The following is a 20034-nucleotide window of genomic DNA, read 5'->3' as shown; positions in this document are numbered from 1 at the left end:
CCCAGCAAAACCAGGTGGCTCCCACTTCAGATGCTGTTGGGCATTAGATGTTGTTAGGAAATGATTCATTCCAGTGGCTCAGCGTGAAATCCTAGCTCACCGAAGGCGCATTGTGGTGACTTTTTGTTTCCGTGCGTTCGTTGCCGCATGTGCAAAAATCGCACGTGAAAAGACTCTTAATGAAGGCACCTATGTAAACAGACCCCGTGTTACTGCTTTCTCCCAGTGCCCCTAAACACCGACCCGAGGCTGCAGGTGAACGGAGGGTTTCGTTTTGGCCAATGCTCTTTGTAGCTTTTCGGGAACCTCCTGTACCAGCTGCCCGCTTGGGTACAAGCGGCAGACGCAGGAGTAGCCCGGGGTGGAATAACAGCGGGGGTTCTGTTCAGGGTGGCGGTACGCTGTTCCTGCCTGGGTGCAGCCAGTTCTTCAGCTATCGCTTCCCATGAGCACTCGATCTTTATCTTGGGCTGTTGAATACACGCCCGAGGGGAAGGCAGCTGGGTCACACGGTTAACGGCCGAGTCCTTTCCCTCAGGCCTTCATGCAGTGTTCTGCTGAAACCATCTACCAGGAGGTGATTCTGCAACCGGAGAGGATGATCCTGTGGAATAAAACAGTGGCAGCTTGCCAGGTACGTGCATTGTGCAGTAGGGATGTCAGCGTGTTGATGGCTACTCGATGAACCCATAAGCCTGGGCTTATTGGTTAAACTTGTCAACTACATGCACTCCCCCTCCCCCTTGCTGCCTCTGGATCAGAGGCAGCAGCACAGTGCAGGGAGGGAGTGGAGCTGATCCACGTGGGGAGCTGGCTTTTAAGCCAGCTGTCCGTGCATGCCCGGCTCCGTGCAGCTGCCTGCTCCCCCCACCCACTTGCTGCCTCCCACAGAAGCAGTGGGGGTGGGGGAGGACAGGGGAGGCTGCCTGCCCAAAAGCCTCCCGGCAGTGTCTGTGTCCAGGGTGCGAAGGAAATGCCTGCTTGCTGTACAGGCGGGCAGCGCCGATCATTTTCAGCCCCCGAAGCCGCACGTGGCCACGCGAACCCTGAACTCTCCGAGGCTGCCCCTAAAGGCTCTTCTTGTTTTGGATCCGTGGGCGATTTTAAGGGCAGCTGTTGGCATGTGTGCGGCTCCCCAGGCAGGGGGAGAGGAAACGTCTCTTGTTCTGTCCCTCGCTCAGATCTTACAGCGGGTGGAAGATAACACCGTGATCTCGTATGATGTTGCGGCTGGGGCTGCCGGTGGGGTAGTGTCACCCAGGTGAGTTTACTCCGCCCCAGGCGTACAAGCCCCTACAACACATCAAGGAGCTTTTTCATGAGGGAGCTCTGGGCCAGCCCTCGTCTTACGCGTGAAATACACAGCAGAACCCAGAGGGCATGTCTAACCTGCCCTGTGGGTGGGTTACCTAGCAGAATGACTTGCCCAGAGTCCTGTGCCAGATTGATAGCCAAGCCATACCCAGAACCCAGCGTCTGGCCCAGGCACTAAATATCTGCTCTGTCCCTCGAGTAACCATCACGGCGTCTCCATGGTAAAATACGTTTGCCACGACCTTTTTCTGGAGGGCTTAGATTGAACGTGGCAGCTTCCATGTCTGTGTTGTCCGAAAGCTCCCAGGCCCGGCCGTGTGCACTTGGGCAACAAAAATGATTCAGGGTTTGGAACGGGTCCCATATGAAGAGAGATTTAAAAAGACTTGGATTTTTCAACTTAGAAAAGAGGAGACTAAGGGGGGAGATGATAGAGGTCTAGAAAATCATGACTGGTGTGGAGAAAGTGAATAAGGAAAAGTTATGTTTCCCACATCATAAAAACTAGGGGTCACCAAATGAAATGAATAGGCAGCAGGTTTAAAACAAACCAAAGGAAGTTCTTCTTCACTCGGTGCACAGTTAACCTGTGGAACTCCTTGCCAGAGGATGTGGTGAATACTAGGACTTTAACAGGGTTCAGAAAAGAGCTAGAGAGATTCATGGAGGTCTGTTAGCCAGGATGGATAGGAACAGTGTCCTTAGCCTCTGTTTGTCTGGCGGTGGGTGACAGGGGAGGGATCATGTGAGGATTACCTGTTGTGTTCCCTCCCTCTGGGGCATTTGGCATTGGCCACTGTCGGCCGACAGGACACTGGGCTGGATGTACCTTTGGTCTGACCCACTGTGGCCGTTCCTATATTCCTCCCCCCCGTATTTCCTTAGGGACTTTGTAAACGTGCGTCGCATTGAAAGAAGGCGAGACCGCTATATTTCCTCAGGGATGTCAACCACTCACAGCTTGAAGCCTCCGCTGTCCAAATACGTCAGGTGAGAGTTTGGATTAGTGGCACGGGGAAATGTCTGGTTGGGTGGTTTTTTCCAGATCACTCATGCTCCTGTGGAATATTATCTGTTCAGTGCAAACAGACACTTGAGTTTAAAGAAGGAAGCTGGAGGGGGGGGACCTTTTCTTGACACTGAAATGGAAACAGCCAACTTTACAAAAACTCTGGCAGCCAATGTGTCTGTGGCACTGTATCCTGCTTCCTGTGTCCCTCTTCCTTTGTGTAGAGAACAATCGGCGCGCGCTCAGCATGTGGGTGGGGACAGCCGGCTGACTCCACATGGAATGAGCTGTCACAGGCGGACAATCGCAACTTCAAAGGGGGAATAAGCCGCTGGACTCATCATGTGTTTTGTCTGTCAGGCGCGTGCCCTGGGGTTCTGCATGGTTCTAATACAGGCCCCGGGACCCAGAGGGAGGGAGCGTGGGGTGTAAACAGAGGGTGCTTCCATAGGCGGGGAACCTCACTTGCAGCACTTGCCAAGCTCTCCAGCCGTTCTCCCCTCCCAAACTCCAGTGGCCGGCAGCCTTGTGATACATTAATCTGGCTCTGCATCTCTTCCGACAAGGCCTCTTTGTTACAGTCAGGCAGCGCCTCAGGTGGAGGGTCAGCAGCTCAGCGCCTCGCTCCCTGACTTTGTTTTTCTGAGTAATCGGATCAGAGTCATTGACATTTAACGCCCAGGCTCAGGCCCGGCCTCCCGTCTATGAAGGCACTGGGGCTTTTCAGGCCTCGAGACTTTTTGTTTTTAAGGCTGTAGCCAGCAGAAATCCCTCCTGGCGTGAAGCAGAGACGCGGCGCCGTGTCCCTGCTCTTGATCCCACCTGGAAGGGCGGGGGCCTCTCGCCTTTCGTCACAAGTCCGGGCTGGGTCCGTAGGCGGGCTCTGCCCCACCAGGCAGCCCAAGAGTGGTGACCAAGCTGCCCAGCCGTCGCTGCCCCGACCCCATGGGGTGTGGTTCTCACAGCGATCAGCAAGGGGACAGGGCTGCCAGGTGTCCGGTATTGACCCGGACAATCCGGTATTTTCGCCTCCTGTCCGGTTAAAAAAAAATCAGAAAATACCGGACACCTAAAATGTCCAGTATTTTCTGATTATTCTCCCCCCTCCCCAGCCAGGAGGTGAAAATACCAGACACCTGGCAACCCTACACACTCAGCAACCGGGGCCCCCTTCCCCTCCGCTTACCTGGTTCTGCAGGGAAGCTGTCTTCTGGCATGGAGGAAAACAAGATGTCCGCCAGCAAAAAAAGGCCCCAAAGGCCTTAAAGGGGCCATGCTGGTTTTTTTTGTTTGTTTGTTTTTAAATTGTCAGGGTCCTTTTTTTGCTCAACTTTGGTCTCCCCCCCCCTTTTTTTTCTCAACAGTGTTGGAGGTTTTTTTTGGGGGGGGGAGTGTTCGGTATTTTTGGTTAAACCATCTGGCAACCCTAAAAAGGGCGTGTCCAGCGACTCGCGCTGGTGAGACAGACACACGCACCCTCCCCTCCAGCAGCCGGCGGAGACTCAAGGCCCCCTGTCCACAGAGCAGCTGTGCAACAAGGCAGCACTTGCCGTGTGGGCAAATACGGCCGTAGTGGCCCCGCCAGGCGCGGAGGGGAGTCTGCCGCCTGTTGGGCGTGTCGGCGGGCGTTGGTGGAGGTGGCAGGGCGTGTAGTGGCGTGGACAAGCCCACTAGGCCCCACCCAGGCCTCTGGGCCTCGCTGCACCCATCTGCTGGGAAAGAAAAAGCTGAAGGCGTCAGATGAGAGTGACTCTCCACGTGGCAGCTGAAGACGTGGCCTTCTCGGGCAGCACAACCTCCCCAGTTTGCTGCCTAGTTAGGTTTGCCCAGGGACTGCTCCAGCACTGACTTCCTGCCTCTTGGGGCACCCGACTATGAATCCTAAAACTGGAAGGGACCTCGAGAGGTCAAGTCCAGCCCCCGGCCCTCACCGCAGGACCACGCACGGTCTAGATCAGGAGTGGGGAACCTAAGGCCCAGGGGCTGGATGTGGCCCCCAGCTTGCCTGGATCCGGGGCTCAGGGCCCCCCGCCCCGCTATAGGGCTGGAGCACACACCATCCACTAGGCTGGGCCCCCTAGGCTGGGGTGCGAGGGGAATGCAGGGAGGGTCTTGCGCCTTCTCAGTCAGGGGCCACGTCAGTGAGGATTTGGTTTGGTTTTGTCTACGGCCCCCGACTGATTTTTCTGTGGGTCAGCAGCCCCTGACCCAAAAAAGGTTCCTCGGCCCTGATCTAGAGCATCCCTGCCAGGTGTGTGTCCAACCTGCTCTTCAATATCTCCAGGGATGGAGATTCCACAACCCCCCCCCCCCAGGCAATTTATCCCAGTGTTTGACCCCCTGATGGGAAGTTTTTCCTAATGTCCAACCTCAACCTCCCTGGCTGCAGTTTAAGCCCCTTGCTCCTTGTCCGGTCCTCAGAGGCCCAGGGGAATAATTTTTCTCCCTCCTCCATGTAATGGATCGTTAAACTGTGCCGGTGTCTCTGTGCGGCGCGGGTGCGGCTGCCCGGCAGTGTCTGTGGTTGCTCCCTCGAGTCCACAGAGCCTCACAGCCGTGCCCTCTTTGTGCCGTTCCTTTTCCCAGGGGCGAGAATGGGCCAGGAGGCTTCATCGTCCTGAAATGTGCCAACAATCCCAAAGTGTGCACCTTCGTCTGGATCCTCAACACAGACCTCAAGGTAAAGCGGGTTCCCCCTGCGCCCAGGGCTCCCTCGCCCATGGGGGGGCCTGGCTCCCTCAAGACTTGCAAGCTGTGAGCGCTAATCCCCGTCCAGGAAGGCTCAATGCTCTGGCAGGAAGCGGCCGCCAAACCCGCCTTTCATGCACCTGGTCCCCGTGGCAGCTGGGCTGCAGCCCGGCGCCGAAGCTGTGGAGGGTTGGCCACGTGGGTGCAGCAGCCACGTTCGAAAACGACTTTGGGCGCCGGGCTTGGGACACCTTAACAGGGCCTGATTCTTCCAGGGGCAGGTGCTGAGCCCTGTGGGAACATCCAGCCCCTTGCAGGTCTGCCAAACCGGGTCCCCCAAACCAAATGGTGGCCTCAGCGCCGTGCAGAGCAGACATGCAGCGAGAGGGACTGTGCGTTCCTGCAGGGAGCAGAAGTCAACAGTTGATCTTGCTGTCCTGCCGCCTGCCCACCCTTGTGTCTAGCCGCCCGCGATACAAACGGCCTCTCCCGGCCCTCCTGGAGGTAGTGTCTGCACCCCTGGCGACAGGCACCTTCCACGCTCCCATCCGGAGGTGGGCGCTGCAGGGCTGGGACCCTGCTGTCCACTCGGACCCGGGCAGCGTACAGAAGCCTTGGTGGTTGACGTGGTAACCCGCTGCTGCAGCAGGGCAGCACAAAGGCCTCATTCATCTTCATCGGGGGGAGCCGATTGGCTGCGCCGCTGCTTAACGGTGACGGAAAAGCACTTGAAAAATCCACTGTCCGGCTGGGGGATGAAATCGGGGGGTAGAGCAAGAGCAGCCACAAACCAGCTGCACCTCCCACTCAGGCTGATGTGCCCAGGGCTCTGTGTCCTGGTTCCCTGGATGGGAACTGGCTCTGAATTTGTTCAGCCTCAGCAGCACCCAGCTGATGGCAAAGGGTCGTGGCAGCCCGCCTGGGCCGTGCGACAGCCTCAACTGCCTGCCAGGAAGAAACTTCTGCCGCAGGCAAGCGAGTCCTAATGGCCTTTCGTGTGGCTCACGCCAGCCTGGGGCTGGCCGCTGTCGGAGACCGGGTACCAAGCCAGGGTCCATCCCTCCTGGCGGTCCCCCTGCTCCCGAAGCAACGCCTGCGAAACTGACTCCTGGCTGCATCCTTTGTGATGCAGGCGGAGGGCTCCGGTGAATTTGTTCTGCTGCTGTGCTATAAAACCAACGCCTCTGAAATGTCCGTGGATCAATCCCAACGGTGTGCCAGGGACAGCCTGTGTCTTACTGGTTGAACCTCCTTCGTCCGGCACCCTCTGGACCGGACCGGTGCCAAACCCCGGGATAGGAACCGCGGATGCACTTTGCCAGCAACATAAACCCAGTGTTTGTGTCTTGTTTTCCGTAGGGTCGGCTTCCCCGCTATCTTATCCATCAGAGCCTGGCAGCCACGATGTTCGAGTTCACCTTCCACCTCCGGCAGCGGGTCGGTGAGATCTCGGGCAGGTCCTGAGAGCCCGGCCTGCCGCTCCTCGGGGCCTTTTTACCTGGCCGCCGGCCAAGTGGGGAACCCGTTCCAGGCATCGGACAGGGACTGCAGCCTCTTCCCTCCCCCAGGAACGGCTGGGCCAGACCTTGCGCCGGGGGGTGGCGAACCCCGCACAGACTTTACAGGCGCGCAGGAAGAGGCGTCCCTCCCTCATCACCCCTCCAATCAAGGATCAAACTCACTGAGCAGCTGTGGGAATTGACAGAGCCTGTTTGGACCGAACTCTATGCTAAAAGCCCTACTGATCATGGTTTCCCCCTCCACCGCCTGCAGCGGGGGCGGGTCCTGGCTGGATACCCCCCCTCCCCAGCCCTCCCATTTGTCTCCCGTCCGTTTTTTAAAATGTTCTGCGGATCGTCTGTGACTCTCATGCGCCTGGAGCGACCGCCCTCCCTGAGACGCCTTGCGGCGGCGAGGGGAAGGCGGAGCCAGGCATCCCGGTTCATGGCGCCGCTCGGAAGGGTGGAACGGCGACTGTGGGAAACGGACCCCTACTGGGGGCGTGTTCCCCAGCCTTGGCTGCTGCTCTGCTGGCTGGTCACGCCCGGTGGGCACTTGGCTGCCCCTTGTCATTCCTCGCCTGCCGGGGCTTGGGACGCGGGCGCACGCTGATCCAGGGCGGTTTAGTGCAGCTTGGGAAGAGGGTGAGGTTCTCTACATCCCCTGCTCTTGAGCCAAGCAGGCAAACGGTTAAGAATGAAGTGCCCGGCCAGAGGGGGGCCCTCCCCCACTGGCACCCACTTTTTGCCCCGGTATTGCTGCTGATCCTCATGTGGGGTCCACAAAGGGCTGTGACGTACCCTGCAGCCACGCTAAAAAGCTGTACAGCCCAGCCGTGGGTCTGCAGTGGGACCAGGCCTGGGGGAAGGGCACCCCAAGCAACCCGCCCCCCATAAACACTAGTCAGAGAGCCCCCACCCCGGTTCTTAGCTGGCTGTTGAAGCTCTTTGCCTGTCCCTAGAGCCCCGCTCAGGGGCTCTGACAGGGAGGCTTAGCCGAGCGTGCTGGCCCCCGTGGGCCGGGAATGGATCTACGTTCAGAAGGACGGCCGCCTTCGAGGAGACATTTCAGCCCAGAGGGAGCAACCTTGGCTGGCGGGGAGGGGAGGGGAAGGCGTCGGCTCTTGGGCTTCCAAGGGGGCGCCGGGGTTTTCGAAGCAAGTGCAGTCCCCTGCTGTGGGCGAATGCTCGTGAGCCGGGGCGCAAGAAATAGGAACCTCTGCTTGTTCGCTGGTTGCACCATGAAACCCCTCCCGTCTTCCGTCCGCTCCCTGCGCTGACCACGCCGCTGGCTCGTCCCCCGCCCGGCGCAGGTCTCGGCGTGACGCGAGTGTTCGGGTTTTTCCACCCCGGGGGGGTGTCGCTCAACTAACCTGCTGCCTGGACCCTTTGTACCTTCGTCCAATAAAACCCTACAGCCGAGAAGAGCCTTTGACGTGTGTCGCCCGGTTACGCCGCGCCCCACGCTCGGCTGTCACCCGGCGAGCAGCCATGCTAAAGCGGGTGCAGCCGCCCTGTCCCGGAGCAGGGCCGGGCAGGGAGGCGCAGAAGGGGGTGGGGTGGTTCACCAGGCAGAAGGGCCCCGGGTGCCCGGGGGTAACGACAGACCCAAGTGGCAGGTCTGCCCCCTGCTGCTTGGCTCTGGAGCTGGGCAGCCTGCGGCCCATGAGACGTTCTGTTACCGTTCCCCACCCACGGGCTGGCCGGATTCTGCTGGCTTCCCTCCACGGCGGGAGCCCGTCTTGGTTCCGACGAGCCTGCGGCCCACGGAGGTGGAGGCCGCTCTCGTGGCCCATTCGGTGGCCCGTTGCTGATCGCCAGTCGCGTTAACGTGGGCAGGGGAGGCGCTGGGGCTGCCTTTTATGGCTGGGGCCCTGCTTCGGGCAGTGTGGTCCAGTGGCTAGCGGCAGAGGGCTGGGAATGCGGAGCAAACCGATCTCTTTCCCTGTGCCTGGTTTCCCTGCCTCTCCCCCACTGTTTGGGTAACATGCTTGGGATCCTGCTGGGCCCGGGATCTCGCTGGGGCCTGGGACGATGGTGCCCGGGGCTGGGTAGGAGGCTGGTCGGTGGGGAAATGAGCAGAGGGCCTCTGGGCACCCTGGCCTGCATTTTGCAGCTTCTGGCGTGGGGAGTGATGAAGACGGTGGCTGCGCCCCTTCAGCCCTGCTTGGTCCAGAGGCATCGCCGGAGGCTCCGGAACTGCCCCTCCGTGCCCCACAGCTGCCTCTGGCCCCTCTTCGTGAAACAAGCCCATAACCCAGACCCCACCGCAGCGCGGCCAAGAAGCCAGGTCAGCTGAACTTCGCAGCCGACCTGTCTTTGGGCCTTCCGAGCAGGGGGCAGCTAATGCTGCATCCTGCCCGCGGCGGAGGGAGCTTCCCCCCCTGCTCCCGCCCTCGGGGTAACTGGGGGGCCAGGGAACAGTGACTCCCGGTATCGGGTGCATCCTGCAGTTCTCGGGTGCAGGGGAAGGCGCGTGCGTCTGGCGGGATTCTGCTCAGCAGGGCGCAGGACAAGGTGCCGCATCCGGGCTGGGGGGGGGAACGCTGCCCCCTGCTGTGCTAAGGTGGGTGCGAGGGCTTTTTCCAGACTCAGGCGCCCGGCTTCCTCCGACCTCGGCATCCCTTTGCCCCCGGACGGGTCTCCAGCAGGGTCGCCACCTTTTGGAGGTGGAGGGGATGAGGGCGGCTAACGGAGCCGTGAGCGTGAGGGGACACGAGCGCGGGGGCCGACGGGACAGCCCTCGTGCGAGGAGAACACCGTGGATCACGCCCATGCACGCTCCTACGTGGGCAAAAGCCATGGGGAAGACCGATTTCTCCAGGGACAGCTCGGTGGCCTGAGCCGGCTTGTCCTGCCCGGCTGGCAAGCCCTGAATGTCGGCCGACAGCCCCTATCCCACCAGGGCCCAGCTGCTCCTCCCAAGAGGCCCTTGGCGAGAGGACATCCCAGCCTTGCCTGTCCTTCCCGGGCGTGAATCCCCCAGCCAGGCCTGAGGGGGATTCCCAGCCATTCGCACCACGGGTTTGCTCTGTGCGAGGAGAGGAACAACCCCGCTTTCATTGCGCTGTAACCTCCAGCGAGGCAGAAAACCTCCTGGTTAGCCGGGCGGCCGTCCCCTTGCTCCGGGCAGCCTGCCCTGCTGAAGGGGGCCTCTCACATGACCAGGGCTTATGACTTGCCTTTTTCTGAAACCGAGGGACACGGAGTTCCCCCCTCGCCCTTCCCCAGAGCCGTTGCTCTGCCGAGATGCGCTGGCGGCCTGGCGTGCTCCCCATGGACACTTAGACGCCGGCAGGATGGATGTCTGGCACCAGCTCTGCTGTTGCGCCTGCGTCCAAGAAGAGCCCGAGAGCAACCCGCTGCTCAGGTAATTAATTGGGGGAGGCTGCGTGGGGCGAGGGGCAGTCCTCTCCCCGAATAATTAGCTGCCATCTCGGTGGGGAAACTGAGGCCTCCAGCAAGGGTTGATGGGTGTGGCTAAGCTAGGGGTGGCACCGCGTCCTGTTCGGTGCTTTAAACCATCTGGCCCCTCGGCCGGATCCGGCCCCCGGCCTGCCTAGATTCCTCTCCCCGAAGCTCTTGCACCCTCCCCCCCAGACCCTAACTCTGGAACCTCCCCCAGAGCCTCCGGGTCCCCCACAACCTGCCAGGCTCTGGTGCGCGAGGGGAACGGGGGGAGGGTCTTCCTGCTTCGTCGGGGGCCCCGCGACGTTGGAGTTTGGGGGGTTTTTTGCTTCTCACGTGTGGCCCCCTGACCCGAAAAAGTTCCCTCGTATCCTGCCCTCCCCTCTGTTCTGCACGACTGGGAACTGAGGAAGCGGCCCTGAGCAGTAGAGTCCTTTGACTTCACAGCCTGGTGCTGCAGCCCCCTCCACCTTCAAACCCGGGGCGAGGGGGCTATGAAAAGTCCCATGTTGCTTTTGGGCAGAGCGGAGAACTTTAGGCCCGTGGCTTTTAACAACTGACGTTCTGCCTCGCGTCCTGCTGTCTCCCGTCCCACCCCTGCGGCCGGTGTCACCCCGGCACGCCTGGCTCTATGCTGGGTGTCCCAGTGCTGTTCCGGAGCGGCCGTGCTCCACACCAGAGCCAGCCGCATTTCTGCCCTGGGGGCCTGGCCCTAAGCGTGTGGCAGAGCAGCAAGATGTGGCAGCCCCCAGGATGGGGGAAGATGCACTCAGGGCTGCCTGGCAGATGCCTCTGACCCCCACTTCCTAATCACCTTTGCCCCCCTTCCCTCTAGTCCAGAGGCTCTCAAACGTTTTGGCCCGCAGCCCACCCTGCTCAATGCAGACCTCTCTGCGGACCCCCAGCCCACCACCATGATGACAAAATGGGGGGGGGTGCCTGGGAGGTTGGGCGGGAAGCCAGCGCTGGTGGGGGGAGGGGCGAGCCCACGGCCCACCTGCAGGCTGGTTGCAGACCATGCGTGAGACCCGCTGCCCTAGAGCAGGGGCACCAGCCAGTCGATCGGGATCTGCCAGTCGATCTTGGAGCCTCTCACAGGGGATCCTGACTGGTTTGGCCAAGCCAAGTGCTGGCACTTCAGCTGCCCCTCCCCCTGCTGCTGCACATCTCCTGCCCCTGCCCCTGCCCCTGCCCCTGGGAGCCTCCTGCTTGCTGGGCAGGGCAGGGCAGGGCAGGGTGGGGGGGGGGGAGATTGATGTCAAGGTGCCCCTCCCACCCTGTATCCTTTCTCCACCCAGCAGAGGGGGCACAACGGGCTGGGAGGGAGTTTGCTGGCTGCCTTGGGGAATGGGGCAGGGCCAGGGCAGGGGTGACCCTGCCTTAGCCCCACTGCGCCGCCCAGCTGGAGCCTACATCCCAAGCTCCTCCCCTAGTCATGAACCCCCCTCCTTGTGCTAGCCCTGAGCCCCCCTGCATCCCAACGCCCTCCCAGAGCCGGCACCTAGAACCTCCTCCATCCCCACTGCTCAGAGCCCCTCGCACGCTCCAGATCCCTTAACCCAAAACCAGAGCCTGCCCTCCAACCCGCTGCCCCAGCCTGGGGAAAGTGAGGGAGGATGGAGAGAGCGGGGGCGGGGCCTTGGAAAAGGGGCGGGAAGGAGGCGGGGCCAGGGTATTTATATGGAGATAGATCAAAAAGTGATCTCGGGCTCAGAAAGGTTGGAGCCCCCCCTGGAAGGCGGGTGGTATCTCTGGTGGGGGGCTGAGGGAACGCCGGGGGGGCGACCATACTGGGGCCCCCAGCCACCCACGTGCCTCGGGATTTGCAGAGGGAGAGTTTCTGCTGCTGCCACCCCGGAGCTGGGCTCTCTCCCGCGGGCGCGTACCCCACAAAGATCGAGGGGGCTTTTCAGGCCTCCCCTTTTTATCCCTCCCCCCGGCACCTGGGGCAAGAAGCCTTGGTCTACCCATGTTGGTACCCGCCTGCCCCATGCCAGTGACCCCAAGAGATTTTCCTGCAGGCTCAACTGTCTCTTGGAGGTGGGGACAGGAGCTCCCCCTATTTTCTCCTCTCCCCCCCCCGGCCACATGAGTGTGGGGGGAGGGGGAGGGGCATGCCCCAGCACTGGTGGGAGGTCGGGCCCGGGGGCTCATGGCTGCAGGGGGAACAGGTGAGCAGCGGGGGGCTAAGGCAGCTCCCTGCCTGGCCTGGCACCATAGACTATGCTGTGCCCCAGAAGCGGCCGGCAACAGGCCCAGCTCCTAGGTGGGTGAGGGAGCGCACAGGGCTCCGTGCACTGCCCCTGCCCTGAGCACTAGCTCTGCGCTCACATTGGCTGGGAACCTGCTGCGGCTGCTTCTGGGGCGCAGCATGATCTGTGGGGCCAGGGGAGGCAGGAGGCTGCCTGAACCCCCCTGCTGTACCACTGACTGGGAGCAGCTCAAGGTCAGCCCCTTCTGCCCCCTGCCAAAGCTGGACCCCCCCACGTCCCGCCCCAAAGCTCTCCTCCTCAGCCCACCCAGGGGCCTGCCCTCTAGTCACGTCATGCTGGGGCCCGGCATTGACATTTTCTTCACCAGGGCCGTGAGAGAACCCGGTGCCCTAGGCTGAGTGCGGAGGGGAAGCCGGGTTCATCTGTTTCCGCAAAAAGAAGTCGTCCAGACTAGCGCGTGTAGCTTTTGTGCGCTGCAACATCTCTCTGAGCCGGCTGCCTCCGCTGGCGCCCGAGCCCCCGGCCCGGCGCCCGAGCCCCCAGCCCGGCCCCGAGCCCCCGGCCTGGCCCAGCCCCCCCGCTCTCTCGCCCGGGCCCGCTCTCCTCTCGTTGCAGTGAGATGCTCCGGTATTTCGACCAGCTCGGGAAGCGCAAACGGGCCCAAGCCACCAACCTGTGGAACGAGCCGGCGGACGACACCCACATGGAGCGGGACGACGACCGCGAGCTCTACAACCTGCTGCAGAAACGGGCCAAGCTGCGCCGGGGCTCCGAGGTCGGTGCCCTCCCTCCCCCTGGCCCTTGGGAGTTGCTGAAGGGAGCTTGCTGCTTCCCAGGGGTGGCGCAGGGTGGAGGGCACCACCGGGGGCCCCGGCAGCCCTGCCTATTGGGCGTGTCTGCCTCTGCCCTGACCTTTAACAAGTCCATGCCCCCACTCTGCCTCAGTTTCCCCTCCCAGTCGCACTGCTTAGCCTGGGTACGGTTCAGAATTGGGCTGTCTGGGAAGGGTCCTGCTCTCCCTGAGCACCTCCAGGTGCTACTGGGACATGACTCCCCTAGAGGAGTGAGTGCAGAGCTGTGTAAGACCCTTGAGGCACACAGCTGGGCTGGGGGGGCAGATTGCGCTCTGGCTGGCTCTGAAATGCCCTACCAGGCTCTGAAATGCCCTGCCCTGCTCAGGATGCTCTGCTCCTGGTTCCTCCTAGCCTTCACAATAAGGAGCGCCGCTGTGTCGTTGGGGAAACTGAGGCACGGCGAGGGTGCCGCTCAGCCCAGGGCACATAGTGGAGTGAGTGCGGCGACTGGACTCCAGGACAGCTACTTCCCAGCCCCCGCAGTCCCAAACTCCAGAGCCCCTTCCCTTCCCGGAGCCAGGAAGAGAACCCAGGCGTGCAGGCTGCCCTGTGGAACGCCCCACCCGTCTCCCACACCAGCCTGGGAGCAGGGTGAGGGCGAGGCAGCAGCACCGGGCCGCGGGGGAGAGCTGGCGCCGTTGGATTTCCTGGGCCTGACCCCTCCCCGCCCGACGGTCCCTCTCCATAGGGCTACCGCCGGCTGAGCTTCGACATCAGCGCCCACCGCCAGATCCGCCGCGAGGTGAAGGACCGCTGGAGACAGATCCTCGAGGCCTTGGGTACGGCACCCACCTCCCTGCAGAATGGGGGGGAGGGGAAGGACACTGTCCCCGCCCCAATGTGTGGGGCCCTGTCCCCACAGGCAACATGGCCGAGAGGGGCTCGTTCAACGGGCTGCAGGCCCCACGGCGCACACACTGTCGGGCCCAGAGAGCAAACTTCACCCTGCCTCTCCTGAGCAGTCTCCAGGACACCAGCCCTCCGGCTGGTAGCAGTAGTAGGTTCTTATCTGTGGCCCACACAGCACAAGCCTGGACTCCTGTGGGCTCAGAGGCCTCCTTCCTCCCGTCCCCGTGCAGGGTTCAGCACCGAGGCAGACGGCCTGCTCGACGTCACCTCCATGGCCTCCTACAGCTCCCTGTGCCAGCCCCTGCGGGCCCGCCAGCTCCTCGCCGCCCTGGCCGAGCAGACCAGCCTCTTCGACCGCCACTGCAGCCTCCCCGAGAGATACCTCTTCGTGCTGGTGCGTGGGGCAGTGGGGAGGGGGCTGCCCCAGCAACGTCCTTCCCCCACCCAGGAGCAGCCCCCAGGCTCTGTGTCTGGAGGGGAGTGAAACCTCCCCCGCTGCAATCCCCCTGCCGAGTACGGAGTTTGCAACTGCAGGGAGGGATGATGGGCAGTGTTCCCTGGAAGCTGAGCGCTTGCGCGGCTGCCCAGGAGCGGTCCAGGTGCCGCTCAGCTGATGGGCACACACAGCTGAGCACAGCCAGCAGAATGTGTTTCTCTAGGTGGTGCACATCTGCACATGCCTTGGTGCACATCACAACATTTATTCCACACACAGATGGAAACTCTTTGTGGGAACATTGCTGATGGGTCAGGGGGATGTGGGTCCCTTCTGCTGGTCGCCGTTGGCACCCTAGCAAATTCCCAGCCCTGCAACACGCCTCACGGACCATGAAATCTGCTGGCTTCCTATGAAATCAGGTCTTGTGCGGGCTTCTCCCTTAGGTGACACAGATTCAAGAGGGAGACGCGTGTTTCTCAGAGGGGGGTCCTGCCCCTAAGGGGAGTTGCGGGGGCTCAGAAGGTGATTTGGGGAGGGTCACAGTTTTGCCAACTTCACCTCTGTGCTGCCTCCAGAGCTGGGCAGCCTTAGTCCTAGTCCTTTGCCCCCCCCAGCTGCCTCCCCCCATCCCAGCATGGCTGTCTCCCCTCCCCAGGACCGGCTGCTCATCCTGGACGCAGGGGATGACTTCCTCTCCGCCGCCCGGCGGTACTACCCCCTGCAGGCAGAGGAGGGGGCCCCAAGCGAGGACGAGCCCCCCAGCGCGGAGGCCGTGCTAGTGACGCTCAGCCCGGGAGCCCACCTGGAGGAGGAGGAGGAGGAGGAGGAGGCCGTGGTGCTGGATGAAGAGTCCCTGCTGGTCAAGCTCATGGAGTGACACTGCCCGGGGGGGGAGCCGCGCTGAGGCTGAGAGCTGGCGGGGAATGGGCAGGGCTGGGCGGGGGGTTCTCGGCCCCCGGCTGCCCTCTTACCCCTGCAGCCCCCTCCCCAAGCTGGGCTCAGGCTGCCTGGGGCGGAGCTGCCGGCCTGTTGGGAGCGAGGGGCTGGGGGTGCCTGTAGCGTGGGGGTTCTATGCAGCCACCTCTGGGGTGGAACGCAGCGGCGGCTTCCCCCCGTCCCGGCTCCTGCGTGAGCGTTACCCGGCCCGGCGGGCGGCTCGGAGCATGTCTTGGCCATGGCACGGGGGGTGGGGGGGGGGGGTCATTCCAGTGTCATAAACGTCAATCACACAAGCCGGGTTTGCTGGGGTCGTGGTCCCGGGGGGGGGGGGAGGGGGAGGGTGTTTCCACTTTCGTGATGTGGCTTCTCTGACAATCCCCCCTCCCCCCTCTCAGCGCCCCCCCTTGCAGCCCCCTGGCCCCCTCCACCCAGACCAGGCCCCCACCCGACCAGGCCGGTCCGTCCCTTACGCTAATTGTAACGAATGACTCGTTAGCGGCTGTACGCGCGGAACGGCGCGCGGGTAGGATCGTGTGTCCCCGCCGGGGGGGGGGGCTCGCGGGGGGGCCCTGCACAGCATTGGGGGTCGATCCCCCGTCTAGCGCTGGGGGGGGGCGGTCCAAAGAGCACGGAGCAGCAAACGGGCAGCCTGGCTCCATGCACCGCCCTGAGATGAGCGGTCTCCTCCCACGGCCGCGTTCCAGCCCCCGGCTGCAGAGACACGGGGGAGCGGTGCCGCCGGGAGGGCAGAGCTGGGGTCCGGAAGGGCCGTTCCACCCCCGACAAAAGGGTCCCCCCCCCCGTACTTCTCCCCCACCCCGGCCCGGAGTCAACATGACTCTGGTCCACCGGGCCCAGCAGCCCCGTGCACAAGGTGCATTAGTGGGGGGGCTGGGGGGGTGGAGAGAATGTGACCCCCAGAAGGGGCGCTCACAAGCCCGTGTCTGGGGGGGGAACATAAGGCCTGGGGGCCAGATCCAGCTGCCAGCTTGCCAGAGGCTTGGTTGGGCCCTCCCCCCCCAGCGTTAGCGGTCTCGCCCCCCTCCCCACCCTCTCCCCCGCTGGGCCCCCCTAGGCTCTGGGGTGCGAGGGGAACGGGGGGAGGGTCTGTCTCAGTCGGGGCCCGTCAGTGGGGGGGTTGGGGGGGTTTTTTGGCTTTGCCTCATTTGCGTGCAGCCCCCCCGTGATTTTTCTGGGTGTCAGCGCCCCCCCCCCCGACCCAAAAGAGGTTCCCTGCCCCACATTGGAGTCATGGGCGGAGAGTTTTGCTCTAAAACCCAAAGCAACCCTATTGCCAGCCCTCAAGGGGGCGAAGAAAAATGCAAAACTGTTACCCCGGGAGGGGGGGGAGGAGGGAAGGGGAGGGGGGGCCGGTCCCTGCTGCCGCCTGCCTGAGCCTGCAGCGAGCCTGAACCAACAGCCCCAAGGGGAGGGCAGGGCCGTGGCCCGCGGCGGGGCCGTCTGGCGGCGGTTACACCGCTGCGGCCCCGGGGGCGAGCACACTGGGGTAGCCGGGCGCCGGGCGCCCCTCGCACACAAGCCTGTGGGCAGCTTTGCCCCGGTGCATCTCGTGTTAGCTGCTGGGCTCCGGGCTCGTGACACCGAGGGGGGGCAGGGGCAGGAGGAGCACCCTGGGGTGGGGGGAGCAGGGCTCCTCCAGCCGCCCCCTTGCAGGGTGTGGTGGGTCAGTGCAGGAGGGCAGCAGTGGGCCCCTGAGTGGCCGGGCAGGGGCCCAGAATAGCCGGGGCCCGCCCCTGCCCTCCCAACACTCTGCAGGGCTGGGGCTCAGCCTGGCCACGGGGTGGGGGTGGGGGGGGCTGTGCGGTCATGACAGGGCCCGGCTGGCTGTGCCGCCTGAGCCGCAGCCCGGGCATTGCCAGCCGCCGGGCCGGGCGCCGGGAGGAGGATTTCTCTGCACAGGGCCAGGCGCTGACAGGCTGCTGGCTGCGTCGCCGCATTGCTCGGGGGGTGCGCATGGCTGAGATCCCCCTCGTGCCATGGGACGTGGGAGGAGGCAGGACGCGGGGGGGGATGAAGCGGGAATGGGGCAGCGCCCAGGGGAGTGGGAAAAATCGGGGGGGGGTCCCCCTTGCACGTTGCGACGGCTCCCCTGGATTCACAGCGGTTCTGTTAGCAAACCCGCAAGTGCTGCCCTGCCCCCCCTTCTCAAGCTCCTCCTCTTGCCCCCCCACATAGACCCCCCTCCCCCCGCTCTGGCTGTGCAGCTGGTCTGTTGGCACCCAGAGTGTGATCTGCCAGGGGAGGTGTAGAAGTGAGCAGGGAGGGGCTAGGCACAAAATCACCCGCCCCCCACTAATTGCATTAACCTCTGTGTTGGGGGGGGGGGGGGGAATGGCACAGGGCACAGGGCAGCGCGCCCAGCGGGTAATCTGTCTCCCAAGGCTGGCTGGGACAGCACCCGGATCAGCTGCTGCCCGGTCAGGTGCGGTTAACTGGGTGCTGGGCATGCCTGGCTAATCCCAGTGGCTTTGATGGGCCCCCGCCCCCTGGGCCGCTGGGAAGGAGGCCAACTTCATTCCCCTACTGCGCTGCAGGGCCGGGGCCCAACAGGGCCATAGCCGGCCTGTCGATAGGACACCGGTGGCGCAGGGGAGGGGGGCGAGTTGCGGGTGCCCACAGACATTCACTTACTAAGCGAAGAAACTCAGGGTCCGTCCGAACCTTCTTTTTAATTTTGTACAATCGGGGGGGAAACGGACCGACTGATGTGCTCGGGCGCCGGGTAACGGCCAAGCTTTGGAAACCGAGTCGGCCTGGCCCAGAGCAGTGTGCCGTAGGTGTGATGTGACGCCGCAACCTGCCCGTAAACTGATGTTGGTTTCTCCCTGGTGCATGGTGTCCGAATTGCGGAAAAGCGTCTGTGCCAATCTAGATGCTCTGTTCCGAAAATGCTTTTATTGGAAAACTTTTCCGTTAAAAGCATTTCCGGAAAATCATGCCAATCTAGACGCAGCCTAGCTGTGCTTTGAGTCACAGGCGTAGGTGGGGTGGAAATTTAGGGCCCAGCTTCTAGGTGGACAGCTGATGACAGACTGTGCTAGTGTAACCCGCACTCCCCCTGGGCGCGGCACTGAGACCACTCAGAGAGGGAGGATGAGTGTGCTGCCTTCGCAGAGGGCCCGCTGGCTTTTTAGCTCATGCTGGAGAGGTTCATCCACGAAGCTCCAGAGGTCCCAAGTTCAATTCTGCCCGTCGACACTCCACTAGCTCGGCCCCGCCCACAGCGCCACGCCCCCTTCCTGATCCTGATGCCCGTGGATTTCAGGTACCCGAGTGATGCTGCGGGCCACTGAGGCAGCACCACGCCCCTGCTTTGGGTGGACATGGACGCTAAGCGGATGGGCTGCAGCTACGCCCCTGCTTGAAGAACAGCCATTTCTGATTTCACCTCTTCAGTCTCCCATCCGAGCACATCGGCCAAAGCGCACCCCGATCCCCGTCTCCGGGAGCCTGGCGCATGGGTGGAATGCGTTGCTGACACGCTCTCGTGGGACGTGGGAGTTCTCAGAACGTCTCCTCTGCAATTTACCGCTGGTTGCACCAGCCAGACTGCGGCGTGTCTGGAGCTGCTGGTATTCACTGGAATCCTGAGGAGCGCTCCGTGATGCTGAGAACTTGAGCCATTTGGCGGCACGTGTAAATGCTGCCTCCATCGCATGCGCACTGTCAAATTGCTCCCTCTTTTGTTGAAGAGCTGGCCCGTGGCACCAAAGAGACTAACAAATGTACTGGGTGATAAGCTTTTGTGGGGTAAAACCCACTTCATCAGAGGAGTTGGAGTGGAAATGCAGAATCCTAGGTATATATCACAGCAAAAGCCATTAGCTGTCAATTGTAGGACTTGTGTTAATGAAGCTAATTGAGCAAGGCTGGGTGTGTCTCATTCCTAGCACTGGAATTCATTTATGTGTTCAACACTATCAACTTGGGCTGGAATAAAGATTTTAACTAGTTAACACACTACAAAGGCAATTTCCCCTGCCTTTGATATTCACATTTCCACATCACTTGCTATTGAAATTTTGTAAGAACATAAGAACGGCCGTACTTGGTTAGACCAATGGTCCATCCAGCCCAGTGTCCTGTCTGCCAACAGTGGCCAATACCAGATGCCCCAGAGGGAGGGAACACAACAGGTAATCTTCACATGATCCCTCCCCTGTCACCCACCTCCAGAGAAACAGAGGCTAGTGACACCATTCCTACCCATCCTGACTAATAGCCATTGATGGACCTAACCTCCATGAATCTATCTAGCTCTTTTTTGAACCCTGATAAAGTTCTGGCCTTCACCACATCCTCTGGCGAGGAGTTCCACAGGTTGACTGTGCGCTGAGTGAAGAAAAACGTCCTTTTGTTTGTTTTAAACCTGCTGCCTATTAAATTAATTTGGTGACCCCTAGTTCTTCTATTGTGGGAATAAGTAAATAACTTTTCCTTATTCACTTTTTCCACACACGTCATGATTTTATAGACCTCTGTCCTATCCCCCCTTAGTCTCCTAGCCTTTTCAATCTCTCTTCATATGTGACCCGTTCCAAACCCCTCATCATTTTTGTTGCCCTTTTCTGAATCTTATAGATGCCGAAGAGCTGGTTTTCAAAACGCAAGTCTGGTTGTTGGGGTTTTTTTTAATCCTCTTGCCGTGATGACATCGTTATTCGGGGAGGTGAAACTCCCCTCCTTTCTTAGTTTCCCACCATTCAGGTTTTCCTTTTACTTTCACACTGTTTCAGTGTTTTCTTAGTAACGTCAATAGTTCACCCGGGTCTGTTCGTAGATTGTACAACGCTAGTTGGAG

The 20034-nt window shown here is 61.7% G+C and overlaps 2 protein-coding genes across 8 annotated transcripts in view; both read left to right on the top strand.

Annotated features, from left to right (window-relative positions):
- The window catches only part of STARD3 (StAR related lipid transfer domain containing 3), a 40410-nt gene extending 32475 nt beyond the window's left edge, over positions 1–7935 (top strand). For all 5 annotated transcript variants that reach the window (XM_075911660.1, XM_075911661.1, XM_014570636.3 and 2 more), the window contains exons 11-15: positions 539–634; positions 1182–1261; positions 2200–2304; positions 4910–5003; positions 6371–7935. In XM_075911660.1, coding sequence (XP_075767775.1) covers positions 539–634; positions 1182–1261; positions 2200–2304; positions 4910–5003; positions 6371–6475 — 480 coding nt within the window. In that variant the 3' untranslated portion in view covers positions 6476–7935. The remainder of the gene's footprint in view (positions 1–538; positions 635–1181; positions 1262–2199; positions 2305–4909; positions 5004–6370) is intronic.
- Positions 7936–9220: 1285 nt separating this feature from the next.
- On the top strand, positions 9221–19649 carry LOC142821028 (melanoregulin-like). 3 transcript variants are annotated; one of them, XM_075911664.1, is made up of 5 exons: positions 9221–9880; positions 12772–12906; positions 13674–13764; positions 14065–14228; positions 14998–19649. In XM_075911664.1, the coding sequence occupies exons 1-5, from the start codon at positions 9671–9673 to the stop codon at positions 15148–15150; spliced, it is 753 nt and encodes a 250-aa protein (XP_075767779.1). In that variant the 5' UTR covers positions 9221–9670; the 3' UTR covers positions 15151–19649. The 3 variants fall into 3 exon arrangements, with proteins under 3 accessions (XP_075767779.1, XP_075767778.1, XP_075767780.1); XM_075911663.1 differs by having other exon boundaries at positions 14929–19649; XM_075911665.1 differs by having other exon boundaries at positions 9747–9880; positions 12747–12906; positions 14929–19649.
- The last annotated feature ends 385 nt before the right edge of the window (positions 19650–20034 follow it).

This window comes from Pelodiscus sinensis, chromosome 29 (genome assembly GCF_049634645.1).
Source record: "Pelodiscus sinensis isolate JC-2024 chromosome 29, ASM4963464v1, whole genome shotgun sequence".
NCBI lineage: Eukaryota > Metazoa > Chordata > Testudines > Trionychidae > Pelodiscus > Pelodiscus sinensis.
This window is presented reverse-complemented; position numbering and strand designations above follow the sequence as displayed.

Coding starts and splice junctions, on each gene's coding strand:
- LOC142821028 (XM_075911663.1), top strand. CDS start 9,671: ATGACCAGGGCTTATGACTTGCCTTTTTCTGAAACCGAGGGACACGGA. Junction 9,881..12,771: donor GAGAGCAACCCGCTGCTCAG/GTAATTAATTGG, acceptor TATTTCGACCAG/CTCGGGAAGCGCAAACGGGC. Junction 14,229..14,928: donor AGAGATACCTCTTCGTGCTG/GTGCGTGGGGCA, acceptor TCCCCTCCCCAG/GACCGGCTGCTCATCCTGGA.